Source organism: Pseudophryne corroboree, chromosome 7, assembly GCF_028390025.1.
Source record: "Pseudophryne corroboree isolate aPseCor3 chromosome 7, aPseCor3.hap2, whole genome shotgun sequence".
Taxonomy (NCBI): Eukaryota; Metazoa; Chordata; class Amphibia; order Anura; family Myobatrachidae; genus Pseudophryne; species Pseudophryne corroboree.
Genome location: NC_086450.1, coordinates 94,964,642 through 94,982,416, shown reverse-complemented (window position 1 = coordinate 94,982,416; position 17,775 = coordinate 94,964,642). Strand labels below are relative to the sequence as shown.

Genomic DNA, 17,775 nt, shown 5'->3' with positions numbered 1-17,775 from the left:
AAAACGGGGGGGTTGCGGTGCTAAGCTACTCCCCTACGACCTTCCTGCGCTTTCGGCATTTTGCACTGATAGATGCTGTGCGCATGCGCACGGCATCTATTCACTGATCACCGGCTGCATTGCAACTCCTCTCGAGGCCAGGCCCCCTTTTCGACCGCACCTGATCCTCCAGCCAGGTCCTCCTCTTCTGTGCCACTACGGCTGTCCTGTCTCTCACTGCGCATGCATGTTTCAGACAGGATAGATCATAGCAAATTATTATATAGATATCGTATTAATAGCTCTATTATCATTTGATCACGTTTTGATTTGGATTGAGCTACCTAGTAATTTAAAAAGAAATTGTGTAAATTAAAAAAGAAAACATTCATATTATTACTGTGTAGTTATTATTGTTGTTGTTATTTCATATATTTTTCTGTGGCATTTGTGTATGTCTGTTGTCTATTTTCTATGGCATCGAGTAAGTTCCAGTTTTTCAATTCAAGTTTTTTGAGACCCCAAAAAAACAGAAAAAGTTATTAAGAAAATATATAGTGTAAAAGGTTAAGGGGCATATTCATTATGAAAAAAATGTGCAATGAGAATTTTTAGTTTTCAATTCTCATTTTATTCTCTGACAATTTTTTCAGTATTTTATTTTGAGAAGACAGTTTTTAAGAAAGTGATAATTTTCCCCTCTGGCTGCCCAACACTGGCTGCAAAAAGGGTCAATGCAACCGCGCCCCCATTCCCCTAACCCTTCCCCCCTCCATGGCACTGTCACTGCAGCCCCCGCCCTGACGGATCCGAATTGCGGAGGCAGCCCGGCTGCACAAAGAACAAGGATCCCCGCAGCTGCAGACACCCCCCCCCCCCACATCGTATTGCCAAGCCTGTTCTCTTTCAATCTTCGATAATAAAGCATTTTCGGAATTGATGAATGGCACAATTTCTACATCCCCTGGGGAGTGTAGAAATTGTGACAGTTAAAGGATGATGAATATGCCCCTAAGAAATATAGGGGGACATTTACTAAGCAGTGATAAGAGCGGAGAAGTGAGCCAGTGGAGAAGTGCCCATGGCAACCAATCAGCACTGAAGTAACATCTATAATTTGCATACTGTAAAATTATACAGAGCTGCTGATTGGTTGATGGAGCAACTTCTCCACTGGCTCACTTCTCCGCTTTTATCACTGCTTAGTAAATGTCCCCCATAAAGAGATAACTTCACTTCTAAAGGCAAATGGGGATTTTCTATAATAACTCAATATAATATTTTAGCAACAGAAAAAAACAAACCTTGTTATCATCCATGACCGTGTTTAACGATTCAATCCACATTGGATCAATATCTCCATCAAGGACAATCCACTTTGGGCCATTATGAGGGTTGATAAAAAGCTCCCTCATCGTGAAAGAGAACAGCCCTAAAAATTCAGTTGATTTATTATAAATGTATAGATACAGAGTAATACAGCAACCAGGCCAGCAGTGCTATAATTACCGTCCTTCCACTCCCTTGTTGCAGGGTGAAGAAAGCCAAATAGTTCATCAGTAGTCACAGCTTTCGGATTGATGTCATGCCATATAGGCTTTAACATCATATTGAAATATGTTCGATGTAAAGTCTTCAGGATCTGTAGAACATATAAACCAACTAGCATTAGTCAGAAATACATAATTTCTGATATTTATTTCACCTTGGTCTCTAAAGCTCCTCCAAATAAGCCCTTTTAGGAGATTTGGGATAGGGACCTGGAGGAGGAGGTGGACAGCTTACGATGGTCACGCATTCAAATTCTGGGATCTAAAGCTAATTAATGTAGGCATCTGGGAAAATGTTTTAAAACTTTATACCCAATGGTACATGGTCATAGTACAAGAGTAACTGGCTAACTCCTCTTTCATCCAACCAGTGTTGGAGGAACTATGGCAATGTCTGCACTTTAATCATGGCTGTGTCCATGACAGAATCTTTATCTTTATCTAATCAACATAAAGCTAATTAAAATGTCTGTTAATTAAAATACTATTATGCAATGCTGAAAATTAAATGAAAATTGAATGTATTAAAAAGGTATAATTCTATTCATTTCAATTACTGAAAACATAATACAGAGCAATAATATAAAACTAAGTGCGAGAGATTTATAACATTACACAATTACCATGCTTTTGCCTGTCCCAGCATTGCCCACAACAAAAACAGAGTGACGGACCGCAAGCAGCTCTTCTAACTGGGTCACCTGAGGCAAAAACAATGGAGAAAAGGTAGAAAATGAGCCACAGGTCACGGTTATGCTCAGTCACAATCTATTCTTATGTCCAGTAATTGTCTAGATCTATTTTTAACTAAACCACACTCCATTCAACTATAGCTCACCCATCATTCTGAAACTTCATTATAAAGATCTGTTCTCTAGGTTTCAGGGACTCTTCCTACCTGGTATTACTGTGTATAGCACACAAGTGTGTCCCACCACACCGATCAGGAAACCACACCGATCAGTATGACTCTAATTAATTTAACTCATGCTCATTTACAAACCTAAAAGAAAAATTTAGGCTCGAGCTGCTTTTTCTGCTCATGATCGTCCTCCAACAACTTCCAAGATGTAAACCCATTTTTAGACCCATGGAAACATCACACTTAGGAGCTTATTCTGAGTGGCACAAAAAGTGGCTGTAGTTGTGGGCAGCTATGGAAGCCAATTTTAGGGGGACATGTACTAAGCAGTGATAAAAGTGGAGAAATGAGCCAGTGGAGAAGTTGCCTATGGCAACCAATCAGCTGCTCTGTATACATTTGTAGTATGAAAATTATAAATGTTAAGTCAATGCTGATTGGTTACCATGGGCAACTTCTCCATTGACTCACTTCTCCACCTTTATCACTGCTTAGTACATCTCCCCCCTTAATACCTTATGCTAATTGGAGATTCCTTACAGCTAATACCCCATGCTAGAAGCAAGAGACCCATCAGACACAGGCTTCCATACCCCATACGCACAACCAAGAATCACACAGAGCTTTTGATACAAGTCCACAACACTCCCATCACACTACTGCAAGTCAAGGTAGTTACAAGCGATCGCATTGTCACCGCCAGGGACAGTAGAGAGCGTGGTCAGAGTTTATGGGAGCATGGTCTTGTGGCATGGATTTGTATCAATGTATGCTATGTGGCTGAGCAGAGCACCGGGAGGCTGCGCTGCTCAGCCAGCCCGTTTCTCTCTGTGGCCGACCATCGGCCCATCTTGTATTTGTCAGAATTGCCAGATGGGCAGTCCGGCCCTGGTTACTGGCCCCAAAATAAAGATCAGGGCAAGTTCTATCCAACTCAGAATAGGACGACGCATGCATCTGTGCATGAGCTGAATGAAAAACTTGCTGATTGTGTCCATGCTAAGAGATCCGTCCAACTCCTTAACATCAGGCTATGACTAGGTTTGTGGGTGGTAGGATGATCTGGAAAATGTGTTTGGTTGGAGAACGAGCAGTAAAAAAAATCACTATATGGTCTATATGGCATGCCAAGTATGGTATGCATGACCGGCGGATGGGATGCTGGCGGTCACAATACTGACGCCGCCATCCTGATCTTTAAAATCCCATCAGGGGTGAGGTAAGTATGCTACAGTGTATTTCCTCTTCCCTAACCCCTCCTCCCTGCAGCCTAAGCCTAACCCGCCCCCTTAGTGCCTAAACCTAAACTTCCCCCAGTGGTATCTAACCCTAGCCCCCCCCCCCCCCCCGCAGTCTAACCCTCAATGCCCTCCCCCCACAGCATTACCCTAACTCCCCCTCCCGGGTGGCGCCTAAACCTATACCCCCCCCCCTCCCCCCAGCTATAACCCTAACCCGTACTTTGGGCAAAGTGGTTACTATTTCCAATCGTAGGCGGTAACGTATAAAAAAGTTGGATTTTCCTTTGTCGACCATTGTCATGTTGACCTTTTGAGCCTGTCCACCTTGGTTGAAGATTTTGCCAGTAAAGAGATCACAGATCGCATTAGCCAAATGGGTATTCTAAATATAATACATACTTAATATACTGTATATACAGTATATATCATACAAAACAGTATTCAGATTTTATGAAGCTGTTATAAATAAGCAATTTCATTTCACCATATTTACATCTACTTGTTTTTATTTTATAGTTGTCAATCATATATTGCATTTGTGGTCAGTTGAAAGGTATGTGCGGATAGTTGGTTTATTTAATAATTTACATCAGTCCCTGCACCATTTTTATCCTCCCTATCCAATTATTTCCCATTTTTTGCTCCCAAAAGATTTTCAGTTTTCAGGCGAAAAAAACACAATCTGTGATAAGTTCACGCACCTATATGTTTTTGTGAAAAACAGGGCTGATTAGAGCTGGTTATGGGGGATTTTTTTTCCCCCTGCCTCATTTGGGCTAATTGAATAGCACCGGGCAGGTCAATAAGCTGTGGAAAATCATTGCTAACAATTGAAAATCGTCCTAAATTCTTGACCCCACACATACACACACACACTAGAGTCTGAGAGAAAACCAGAGAAAACTCATACAAACATGGGGGGATATATAAACTCCACACAGAAAGTGCTTGTATCTCAAAGACTCTGCTAAACACTGTACCACTATGCTGCAGACCAGGGGCATCTAAAGAGAGGAGGGGACACGTGTGCAGCCTCCGTCGCGGGCCCCCTACTCTCTGGCAGCAGTATACTCTGGCATAATGCACAAATCGCTTGGAAATGGCCGCTGTGGCCATTTTCTAAGTGATTTCTGTCCGCAGTGCAGGGTCGCCATCGTGGGACTCCAGAGGGGTAAGTATAATATATGGGTGCAGTGTGTGCGTTTTGGGTCCAAATGGGTCCAGGGGCCCGTGTGCACCATTTATAGAAATGCCTGTTCTGCAGACACTAGGATCTGTAATAATAATTTTTGCAGCAATCTATTGTTGCAATAATTAATACTGAATACCTAAAGTAAATCACAGAGGCAAAGAAAATATATGATGTTTTTTTACTGTGATGTCATTAATATCCCAGCTGTCAGGATTCTGGCTGGCGAAATACTGACGCCAGAATCCCGTCACCCGTCAAAATCCTGACAACGGGATTCCGTCAGGGTCTAGATACAGATGCCGGAACTACGACAACCGGGATCCCGACCATTGTAAGTATACACGTCAAGCTCTCCTTAGTGCCGGGGGGGGGGTTAGGTTTAGTCGACATGGGGGGGTTAGGGTTAGGCTGCTGGGTGTGCGAGATTAGGGTTAGGCTGTGGACAGGGGGGGACAGGGTTAGGCACCACCGGGGGGAAGTTAGGTTTAGGCACTGGGGGCTAGAGTTAGGCTGCAGGCCAGGGGGTGTTAGGTTTAAGCAACACAGTGGAGAGGTTAGGGTTAGGCACTAAGGTAGAAGGTTAGGGTTATACTGCGAGAAGGAAGGGCTAGGGTTAGAAGGTATGGGACAGAGGTTAGAATAGTGAAATCACTCCTGTCGAGATTTCAAAACAGCAGGATGTGCTGTCGGTATTTTGACCGTCGTCATCCTGTACAGTGGTCATTCATAACGAACCCTATTTCACCCTCCCGTTTTTGTTATATACATGAAATAAGGTGGTGTCTGAGAAAATTAATATCTGAACTGGAAATAAAATGAAAGTTAAATAACCATTCCAGAAAAGAGTAATAAAACAACAATGTATGTCATGTTTCTAATTAGCTCTTATTTATGCTCTGCCTTGCATTTCAATCAGAAACCTGGAATCAAAGCCTGCTCCCCGATGCAATGTATTAGATTAACATTTAATCTTCTTGAAACACAAAAAAAAAAAAAAAGAAGAGGCGTGAAGACTTTGTTTATTGCTCCGGCGATTAAAAGCATTAGCCAGATGCTGAATACCATGGGCATCAAACAACAGTGATCATTATTGCCTTCAATCACCCCATTTACAATGTACAATACACTAAGCAGAAAGCCATTATTTCCACCTTTAGAATAAAGTTTTCCTCCGGCTGGAGACACAGCTCGGCAATAGACTGGCGCACCATCTGTTCTAACTTCACGTCTCTCTTCCTGGGCACTTCCAGCAGGGGAAACAAGTCACTGATGAGACCCAGAAATATCGTAACATCATTGGTTACTATCTTAGGAAGATTGAAGTCCCTCAAGGCTCTCATCAAAACCTAAGAAAAAGGAACAACACTATAATTATATGCAATAATAACACGCCATAACATAAGGCATAAAATGAACAAACGTTATGAGAAAGTCATCCTCGGACGATTAGGACACATATGGCTTGTTAGCCTCAATCTGTTTCTTACACAATGGATTACCTTACTGTTATTTTATTTTGTGAAATGAAATATGATTTCTTAAAAGGTGGTCATCATGATAGAGGAAGATAGGAAGGTTTTCAGATCAATACACAGAACAGAAAATGTGAATATAAATAACATGTTTTCCTACATTCCCTCCAATATTTATAGTATTTACAATAACAAATAATAATCATCATCATCATAATAATAATTAGAGATGTGCGGCGGACACTTTTCGGGTTTTGTGTTTTGGTTTTAGATCTGGATCTCCGCTCGTGTTTTGGATCTAAATTGGTTTTGCCAAAACTACCCTTTTGGGTTTTGGTTTTCGATCTGGATGATTTAAAAAACAAACAAACATAAAAACACTAAAATCACAAAATTTGGGGGTAATTTTGATCCTACGGTATTATTAACCTCAATAACATTCATTTCCACTCATTTCCAGTCTATTCTGAACACCTCACTCATCATAATATTGTTTTTAGGTCAAAAGGTTGGACCAAGGTAGCTGGAAGACTAAGCTAAGCGACACAAGTGGGTGGCACAAACACCTGGCCCATCTAGGAGTGGCACTGCAGTTTTAAAAACTAGGCCCCAAACAGCACATAATGCAACGAAAAAAAGAGGTGCAAGATTGAATTGTCTTGGGCCCTCCCACTAACCCTTATGTTGTTTAAACAGGACATGCAAAGTTTAATAAACCCGTCATTTCAGCGACAGGTGGTCCCCCTGGAAAAAGCTTGCCAAGTTCTCCGAATCATAGCTAGCTACAAACATACCACCTCCTTCTTTGATGACTTTTCACTAGAGATGAGCGGGTTTGGTTCTCAGAGAACCGAACCCTACCGAACTTTGCCTTCCGAGTCCAGATCCGAGCCAGGCTTGGATTATCCCTCTTGACTCGGAAACCCGAACGCGGCAAAACGTCATCATCTCGCTGTCGGATTCTCGCGGGATTTGGATTCCATATAAGGAGCCGCGCGTCCCCACCATTTTCACTCCAGTCTTGGAGAGTATATAGAGAGGATGTGTCCTCAGTGTTCAGTGTCTGTGTGTTGGGGCGGGAAAGTGGGGTGGCAAGTGTTGTGCTGCTCAGTCCAGTCCAGTGTAGTCACTCAGTGTATTGTGCTGCATCTGTCCAGTCAGTCACAGTGTTGGTGTTCTCTGCTACCATATATCCAGTGTAGCTGTAAAGTGGTGCTGTGTTGTGCAGACCAGTCCAGTGTAGTCAGTGTATTGTGCTGTGCAGACCAGTCCAGTGTAGTCAGTGTATTGTGCTGTATCAGTCCAGCCATTCACAGTGTTGGTGTTCTCTGCTGCCATATATCCAGTGTAGCTGTATAAAGTGGTGCTGTGTTGTGCAGACCAGTGGTAGTGTCCTGTGTCATCAGTAATTCCAGTGACAATATACGCTGTTGCTATATGTCCACTGCTGCAGTATAACAATTATAACAACCTGTTGGGCTGCATAAGACCAATGGTAGTGTCCTGTGTCATCAGTAATTCCAGTGACGATATACGCTGCTGCTATATGTCCACTGCTGCCGTATAATAATAATAACAACAACAACAACAACAACCACAAGTCCCTTACAGTATTGTTGTGTTGTGCTGCATCAGACCAGTGGTAGTGTCTAGGCCATCAGCCATCAGTCATTCCTGTGCCGCATATTGTGTTAAAATAATGGAGAACAAAAATTTGGAGGATAAAATAGGGAAAGATCAAGAACCACTTCCTCCTAGTGCTGAAGCTGCTGCCACTAGCCATGACATAGATGAGGAAATGCCATCAACGTCGTCTGCCAAGGCCGATGCCCAATGTGATAGTAGAGGGCATGTAAAATCCAAAAAGCCAAAGTTCAGTAAAAAGACCCAAAACAGAAATTTAAATGGTCTGAGGAGAAACGTAAACTTGCCAATATGCCATTTACGAAAACGGAGCAGCAAGGAACAGCTGAGGCCCTGGCCTATGTTCATGACTAGTTGTTCAGCTTCACATGACGATGGAAGCCCTCATAACTGAGGCCTTGACACTTATGTTGGTGTTAGACGTGCGCCCGGTATCCGCCATTAGTGCAGTGGGATTTAGACAATTGATGGAGGTATTATGTCCCTGGTACCAAATCCCATCTAGATTCCACTTCACTAGGTAGGCGATAGCGAGATTTTGCCATTTAATTCCAGTGATTTGGACGTATAATTACAATGATTTTGCCAATTAATTTCAGTGATTTATAATTATTAATTACAGTGATCTTGCCAATTAATTCCAGTGATTTATAATTATTAATTACAGTGATCGTGCCATTTAATTCCAGTGATTTGGATGTATAATTACAGTGATTTTGCCAATTAATTTCAGTGATTTATAATTATTAATTACAGTGATCTTGCCAATTAATTACAATGATTTGGACCTAAAATTCCAGTGATTTGGACGTATAATTCCAGTGGGAATTGTTTGTGTCGCTTGGCTTAGTCATACTGCTACCTCATTGCACCTCTTCGACATCTTTGCATGAGGTGCTGTTTGGTGCCTAGTTTTTGAAAAGTGCCATCCTGTGTGACACTGCCGTATGAGTCCAGGGGTACTGCTGTATTAGTCCTGGGGTACTGCCGTATAAGTCCACCAATTGCAGAATTCTTTTAAAAGTGATTGGAGCGTGCTGGAGATGCTGTCAGTGGACCGAACAATTGCGGGCCACTCTCGACATTCAGCCACTGCGTGACACTACTAGATGGGCCTGGTGGTTGTGTCGCTTAGCTTAGTCATACAGCAACCTCGGTGCAACTTTTTTCCTTCTTTGCATCATGTGCTGTTAGGGGCCTTTTTTGATATCTGCCCTCCTGTCTGCCACTGCAGTGCCACTCCTAGATGGGCAAATTGTTTGTGTTGCTTGGCTTTGTCATACAACTACCTCATTGCAATTATTTTTCTTCTTTGCATGATGTGCTGTTTGGGGCCTTTTTTTTTTTATATCTGCCCTCCTGTCTGCCACTACAGTGCCACGCCTAACTGGGCCTAATTGTTTGTGTCGCTTGGCTTAGTCATACAACTACCTCATTGCAATTATTTTCTTCTTTGCATTATGTGCTGTTTGGGGACTAGTTTTTGAATAGTGCCATCCTGTCTGTAACTGCAGTGCCACTTCTAGATGGGCCAAGTGTTTGTGCCGCACACTTGTGTCGCTTAGCTTAGTCATACAGCCACCTCGGTGCAACTTTTAGGCCTAAAAACAATACTGTGAGGTGTGAGGTGTTCAGAATAGACTGGAAATGAGTGGAAATGATTGTTATTGAGGTTAATAATACTGCGTAGGAGCAAAATTACCCCCAAATTCTGTGATTTTAGCTGTTTTTATGTTTTGTTTTTTTAAATCATCCAGATCCAAAACCAAAACACGAAAGGGTGGTTTTGGCAAAACAAAGCCAAAACCAAAACACGAAAATGGAATCAGAACCAAAACCAAAACACAAAACACAAAACGTGCCCACCGCACATCTCTACTTTTCACATTATGAGAAGAGGCAAGAGGAAGTGTCAAGAAAGTGATTAAAAATTAGAGAGGCATGCGCAATAAGGAACAACACACAGGCTTTAATCTCCACTCCTATATTGGTGTGGAACAGAAAGGACTAAAACCAAGCAAATATATAATTACTAGGGGCCAAAGCCTCCAAATTTGTACCCCCTTCTCCATGCTAACCTCTGTGCCACAGCATGCCTCAGTCTGGCAAGCCAGACATCTTCCTGGCTGTAAGCCATCATGATATTCCATACTGGGCCTTATTCAGCAACTGTGCCTCACAGGAGCTCCTGGCCCATCTAGTGTTGCAGTGCAATGGAAAGCTGATGCAATGCAAGACCCCTGAAACTTTGTTCTTCTAACACCGTGAGGTCTTGCGATAACCCTACGCAACCCTTAGGAAAAGAACCCTGTACAACAAATGCGCATCTTCTAAATAAATAATCCCAAAATGTGGAACATCAATAATAAATCAAAATCAAGGTTGACTAATTGGAGCCATTTATTTCAGTGAGTCCCTAACATGAAATAATTGAGAAGAACCTCTCTCTAATGCTCCGACAGAAAATCTCACTTTTACGTCTCCGGCAGTTGCGCTGGATTATGATTCAGTCTCTTCTGAGTCACACAGACTTTTGGCCACAAATGTGGTCTCTCCCCACTTTATTAAAAAACACTTAATCAAAATAGCAATTTCCATTTCCACCTTTGCGGCTATGTTTTCACAAATCTGTTTGTGATGTTGAAGCTTGTTTCATATCTGCTCTAGGCTTTCATTTAAACATAGGATCAAGTACAGCAGCACCCCTGGAATTATACGGCCGCACTCCTGGACATATACATCATAGGCAGCACCCCTGGAGAATTACACAGCACAGCAGATAGGCAACAGCACCCCTGGACTTAAATGGCAGAGGGGCAGCACCCCTTGACTGATAGGGCAGAGGGGCAGCACCCCAAATAGGGCAGCACCCCTGGAATGATATGGCAAAGAAAAGACATGCAAGATGGAATTGTCCTTGTTGTATAAACAGAACATGCACACTTTAACAAACCAATCATTTCAGCGACAGGGTCTGCCACACGACTGTGGCTGAAATGATTGGTTTGTTTGGGTCCCCACCAAAAGAGAAGCAATTAATCTTTCCTTGCACAAATTGGCTCTACAGAGGCAAGATGTCACCCTTATCCTCAGATTTCCGCCACCCCCTTCAGTGTTTAATAATAATATTCAAACAAAGCACATAATTTAGGTGTCAGTGGATTGCTTACACTATTACCCAACTGAACTTGACAATGACTTATGATAAATGCGCTGCAGGTGACGTATAAGGGAGGATGTTCCTAGGTGGCTAACGCTCTTACCCCTACTTATTATGGATTGACAAAGGCAACAGGTGGCTTGACACCTGTTGTCCGGATTTGTGGAGAAATAATTCCACACCAAAGAGGTGGCTTTTTTGGTATTTTGCCCAGGCATGACAATGGGCTTTTTCATCCCATGGCCAACAACTTTCTCCACTGGTGCCTTATTCAAACAAAACACATCACCATCAGAATCCTCATGGGCAACTTCATCCTCAGCGCCAGCTACACCAATTTCCTCCTCATTCTGGTGTACTTCTAAAGTGACATTCTTAATCTGAATATCAGCAACTGGACTGGCAGTGCTCCTCCCAGCATTTGCAGAGGGCGTGCAAATGGTGGTAGGAGCCTCCTCTTCCCATACAGTGTTGTGAAGGTCAGGCCTAGACGTCGCAACCGCGGACAGTGCATGCACCCCAGTATTTTCACAACACCCCTGTAATTTTACAGCATACAAGACAGGGCCAGTGTACATTTATTTTCACTGCACCCCTGTAATTTACAGCATACAGGGTCAGTGTACTTTTATTTTAACAACACCCCTGTATTTTTACAGCATACAGGACATGTGCACTTTTATTTTAACAAAAGCACCCCTGTATTTTTATGGCATACAGGACCAGTGTACTTCTATTTTAACAGCAGCACCCCTGTATTTTTACAGCATACAAGTCCAGTGTACTTTTATTTTAAAAACAGCACCTCTGTATTTTTATAGCATACAGGACCAGTACACTTTTATTTTAACAAAATCACCCCTGTATTTTTATGGCATACGGGACCAGTGTACTCCTATTTTAACAGCAGCACCCCTGTATTTTTACAGCATACGGGACCATTGTACTTTTATTTTAACAGCAGCACCCCTGTATTTTTACAGCACACAGGACCAGTGTACTTATATTTTAACAACAGCATCCCTGTTTTTATACAGCATGCAGGACCAGTGTACTTTTATTTTAACAACAGCACCCCTGTATTTTTACAGCATACAGGACTAGTGTACTTCTATTTTAACAGCAGCACCCCTGTATTTTTACAGCATACAGGACCATTGTACTTTTATTTTAACAGCAGCACCCCTGTATTTTTACAGCATACATGACCAGTGTCCTTTTATTTTAACAACAGCACTCCTGTATTTTTACAGCATGCAGGACAAGTGCACTTTTATTTTAACAAAAGCACCCCTGTATTTTTATGGCATACAGGACCAGTGTACTTCTATTTTAACAGCAGCACCCCTGTATTTTTACAGCATACAAGTCCAGTGTACTTTTATTTTAAAAACAGCACCTCTGTATTTTTATAGCATACAGGACCAGTGCACTTTTATTTTAACAAAATCACCCCTGTATTTTTATGGCATACGGGACCAGTGTACTCCTATTTTAACAGCAGCACCCCTGTATTTTTACAGCATACATGACCATTGTACTTTTATTTTAACAGCAGCACCCCTGTATTTTTACAGCATACAGGACCAGTGTACTTATATTTTAACAGCAGCACCCCTGTATTTTTACAGCATACAGGACCAGTGTACTTATATTTTAACAGCAGCACCCCTGTATTTTTACAGCATACAGGACCAGTGTACTTCTATTTTAACAGCAGCACCCCTGTATTTTTACAGCAAACAGGACCATTGTACTTTTATTTTAACAGCAGCACCCCTGTATTTTTACAGCATACATGACCAGTGTCCTTTTATTTTAACAACAGCACCCCTGTGTTTATACAGCATGCAGGACCAGTGTCCTTTTATTTTAACAACAGCACCCCTGTGTTTATACAGCATGCAGGACCAGTGTACTTTTATTTTAACAACAGCACCCCTGTATTTTTACAGCATACAGGACCAGTGTACATGTATTTGAACAGCAGCACCCCTGAATTTTTACAGCATAAAAGACAGGGCCAGTGTACATTTATTTTTCACTGGACCCCAGAATTTTTACAGCATACAAGACAGGGCCAGTGTATATTTATTTTAACAGCAACACCCCATAATTTTTACAGCATAAAAGACAGGGCCAGTGTACATTTATTTTCACTGCACCCCAGAATTTTTACAGCATACAAGACAAGGCCAGTGTACATTTATTTTCACTGCACCCCAGATTTTTTTTACAGCATACAAGACAGGGCCAGCGTACATTTATATTCACTGCAGCACACCAGAATTTTTACAGCATAAAAGACAGGGCCAGTGTATGTTTATTTTCACTGCACCCCAGATTTTTTACAGCATACAAGACAGGGCCAGTGTACATTTATTTTCACTGCACCCTAGATTTTTTACAGCCAGCACCCCTGTATTTTCACAATATACAGGAGAACAGTGCCCCTGCCCCCTGTACAACACAGTGACAGCCAGGACAGCAACACCCATGTACTGCTGCAGCACCCCTAACAGCACATGAAACACCACAGTGACAGGAACAGCACCCCTACAGAGCACACACTGACCCCACCCGACGCCACCACCCACAGAGAGACCGAGGTTTGTCTACCTCACTCTCCAGAGTGAAAATGGCGGCGACGTGCTGCTGTGTATATGGAATCCAAAACCCGCAAGAATCCGACAGTGGGATGATGACGTTTTGCCTCGTTCTGGTTTCCGAGTCTGGCGGGAAGTCCCAAGCCAGACTCGGATTCTGGCTTGGAACGGGATGTTTGGGGAGGTTCAGTTCTCTGAGAACCGAACCCGCTCATCTCTAGTGTATATATATATATATATATATATATATAAACAGAAGACACATCTGGCACTCCCCCATGGGCAAAAATGAGCTAAGCTCCTGCTCCGGTGCCCTCAACAGACACAGCGGTCTGCTTGTATAGAACGGGGAAACAATGGCGGCACTCTGGATTGTTGCCCTCCTACGGCCTCCTCCACGTCTCCTGATGTACTGGCCTGTCTCCTGGTAGCGCCTCCATGCTCTGGACACTACGCTGACAGACACAGCAAACCTTCTTGCCACAGCTCGCAATGATGTGCCATCCTGGATGAGCTGCACTACCTGAGCCACTTGTGTTGGTTGTAGTGAGGTCATACAGGCACGAGGAGGCCACAGACACTACTGAGCCTCATTTTGACTTGTTTTAAGGACATTACATCAAAGTTGGATCAGCCTGTAGTGTGTTTTTCCACTTTAATTTTGAGGGTGACTCCAAATCCAGACCTCCATGGGTTAATAAATTTGATTTCCATTGATCATTTTTGTGTGATTTTGTTGTCAGCACATTCAACTATGTAAAGAACAAAGTATTTAATAAGAATATTTCACTCATTCAGTTATTTTAGTGTTCCCTTTATTTTTTTGAGCAGTGTATATTGAGTGCCATGGACTAGATCCAAATGTATGTATATATATATATATATATATATATATATATATATATATATAGAATTGAAGACTACGGCGCTCGGGTGCAGTTTTGTGATAATTATACCCAAAGTATGAATTAAAGATTCTTAAAATATGGTAAAAAAAATATTAATATATAGTGAATATAGTAAAGTAAACACCCCTATTTCATATATAAACACTTCTCAATAGGTTATCTGAGTGGCAGCTTGTAATACATATACATATGCTTGGCATGCATATAAAATCTGTTACAAGAATTGGTGAAAACAAGCGCCCAAGAGTGTGGTGATTAAATTTAGGGGGAATGAAGGTGTAGAGGAACGGATGATAAGGATCAGTTTAAAACACTTATCTGGTAGATAGGAACTCGGCTCAAGCAGCACTCTTTTTGTGGCTTAAAAACATGCGGATAAAACAGAAAAAAACTAACATAGTGTATACCATTTATGTTACGTATTATGTTACTGCTTAATTTCACAGGCCTGGTTAGGGAACTAGCTTATTCCCAAAGAGGATAAATGTACAGCCTGGGCAGTGTATATATTAAAAATACAAAGAATTTAATAACATAATCACATAAAAATACACATAAAATAGCTGTATAGCATGCGTACAGAATAAAAAATTATATCAGGCTTATCTGTCCATAATAATGACTGGAATGCATGCGTACAGAATTTAAAATTGTTTGAGGCTTATCTGTCCATAAAAGGAGATGTCTGCAGGTACTCCCAACGCGTTTCGTCCGTCAGCAACAGGACTTCATCAAGGGGAAGTCCTGTTGCTGACGGACGAAACGCGTTGGGAGTACCTGCAGACATCTCCTTTTATGGACAGATAAGCCTCAAACAATTTTAAATTCTGTACGCATGCATTCCAGTCATTATTATGGACAGATAAGCCTGATATAATTTTTTATTCTGTACGCATGCTATACAGCTATTTTATGTGTATTTTTATGTGATTATGTTATTAAATTCTTTGTATTTTTAATATATACACTGCCCAGGCTGTACATTTATCCTCTTTGGGAATAAGCTAGTTCCCTAACCAGGCCTGTGAAATTAAGCAGTAACATAATACGTAACATAAATGGTATACACTATGTTAGTTTTCTTCTGTTTTATCTGCATGTTTTTAAGCCACAAAAAGAGTGCTGCTTGAGCCGAGTTCCTATCTACCAGATAAGTGTTTTAAACTGATCCTTATCATCCGTTCCTCTACACCTTCATTCCCCCTAAATTTAACCACCACACTCTTGGGCGCTTGTTTTCACCAATTCTTGGAATATATATATATATATATATATATATATATATACACACACACACACACACACACACACACACACACACTCACACACACACACAAAAATATCGCCCCTCACTCTTTTTATACAGTCATATAGGCACAAAAACTGACATCTGTAAAAAGGTATATTAAACTTGTTAGCTGTGAAAACATAATTAATGATCTTCATTATAATAATTATACCAGGACAACATATATAGTGGCAAAGCTATAGTTTACAAAAACATGAAGAAACTACTGTTTCCACATGATTTTCTGTACTTTTAATATTGGGGCAATGTATACTAGCTGTAATATATGCATTAATTAAGGCAAAATACTCCCATTCCCAGAGACCTCTATTAGCTTAGCTTTTTGGAGCTTGGTCCCAATAGTTGACACCATTTATAGATGGTACTAGCCATTGCAGCTGCCTATTTACTGGAGAGGGATCCATGGATCCCACGCCGGCCAGATTCCTGCACATGTGCAACAGATAAGGTACTGACCATAAAGTTATAGCGCAAGCTATCACCGCCTCTTCTCTCTTCGTCAGGGCAGGCGCTTATTGGAGCTAGTGATCTAACCAAAGTGGGAATGGGTATGGTAACTACAATGGCGGCATGTGTTATAATGTCAACAGCTTTTTGATAACGAGTAGCGTGGGATCTTCCATGTGAGATGCATGCATCTTTCAACCAGATTCCATATATTGCATAGGAGCAGGGTCGGTGCAAGGTTCCTTGGCACAATAGGCAAGACTTCAGCATACTGTTCCCTCTGCCCCCTAACCCACACACCAAGATGCCCCTCAGGCATTGGCATATCTATAATGGGTGCAGGGTATGATGTGCACACAGGCCCCTGGGTCCTGGAGTCCCATGCCGCTTACCCTACACAGATATAATTATACTTACCCCTCCGGAGTCCTGCAGTGGCTGGCACTGGTGTCATAAATCACTGGGAAAATGGGGTGGTGGCCATTTTCCTGGTGATTCATGCATACACAGTAGATATGTCCCCGGGAACAAGATGCAGGTGCCATTTTCCCTGAGTTCTGCACATGCACTGTAGACTCTGTCACAAAGCCAGAGTCTACAGTGCTTCAGCCACTGACAGAGAGAAGGGGTCCACAATAAGCCTGCACACGGCACCCCTGCTCTCTTTATCAGCCCCTGCCCTGAGGTGAAAGTGTGAAGGTGGCATCTTAAAAGTTTAACAACCACTGCCTGCATTAAGCTCAACAAAGATGCCTCTCTCAGAGACATCCTTAATTTCATGATAGGCAGACTCAGCGGCGCCCCTCAGATCACAGTGTCCTAGGCGGAAGCCTAAATCTGCCTAATGGTAGAGCCGGCCCAGCAAAGGAGAAATTAATTTATCCAATAATATTATTTACTGTGAATGAAAAATAGCTGTCAATAGCTTGACGCAAAAGACATTATCTCCTGACCACAATAGGTTATTTTGCCATAGCAACCAATCACCTAGTTCACTGTAACACAATGCCAATCTCTACATTTACTGTCTGAAACCACTAATAACTGGAATACTGATCCCGTTTCTCATTACACTCTCACATATCTATAAAACTGGCAAAACTATTACTATACATTATTAAATGTTATAGTAAATGATGATTTGAGGGGTAAATGGTCAAATGAGGGGTATGTATTCCTAGTAATTCACAGTAAGTATAATAGCAGATACACTTTCTATACCATAAAGACAACTGTAAACCATTAAGCTTAAACCATAAAATGGTGTAATTGTATCAACATGATCTTGCATATTCAAACCAATCAGTCAGATATACTCTGCAGTCCTGTTATGAGCCGTAAACGATCCAGGGGGTGGCACAGTTGTTGCCTAGTGGCACCCTTTCTTTAGGATGTGCCAAAGCTC

The 17,775-nt window shown here is 41.8% G+C and overlaps 1 protein-coding gene across 5 annotated transcripts in view; it reads right to left on the bottom strand.

The window, feature by feature from the left end:
* LOC134944673 (dynein axonemal heavy chain 11-like) overlaps nucleotides 1-17,775 on the bottom strand; it is a 697,358-nt gene that overhangs the window by 465,367 nt on the left and 214,216 nt on the right. For all 5 annotated transcript variants that reach the window (XM_063933444.1, XM_063933440.1, XM_063933442.1 and 2 more), the window contains 4 exons: nucleotides 5,976-6,170; nucleotides 2,153-2,230; nucleotides 1,489-1,621; nucleotides 1,284-1,411 (listed from right to left, as the gene is read on the bottom strand). In XM_063933444.1, coding sequence (XP_063789514.1) covers nucleotides 1,284-1,411; nucleotides 1,489-1,621; nucleotides 2,153-2,230; nucleotides 5,976-6,170 — 534 coding nt within the window. The remainder of the gene's footprint in view (nucleotides 1-1,283; nucleotides 1,412-1,488; nucleotides 1,622-2,152; nucleotides 2,231-5,975; nucleotides 6,171-17,775) is intronic.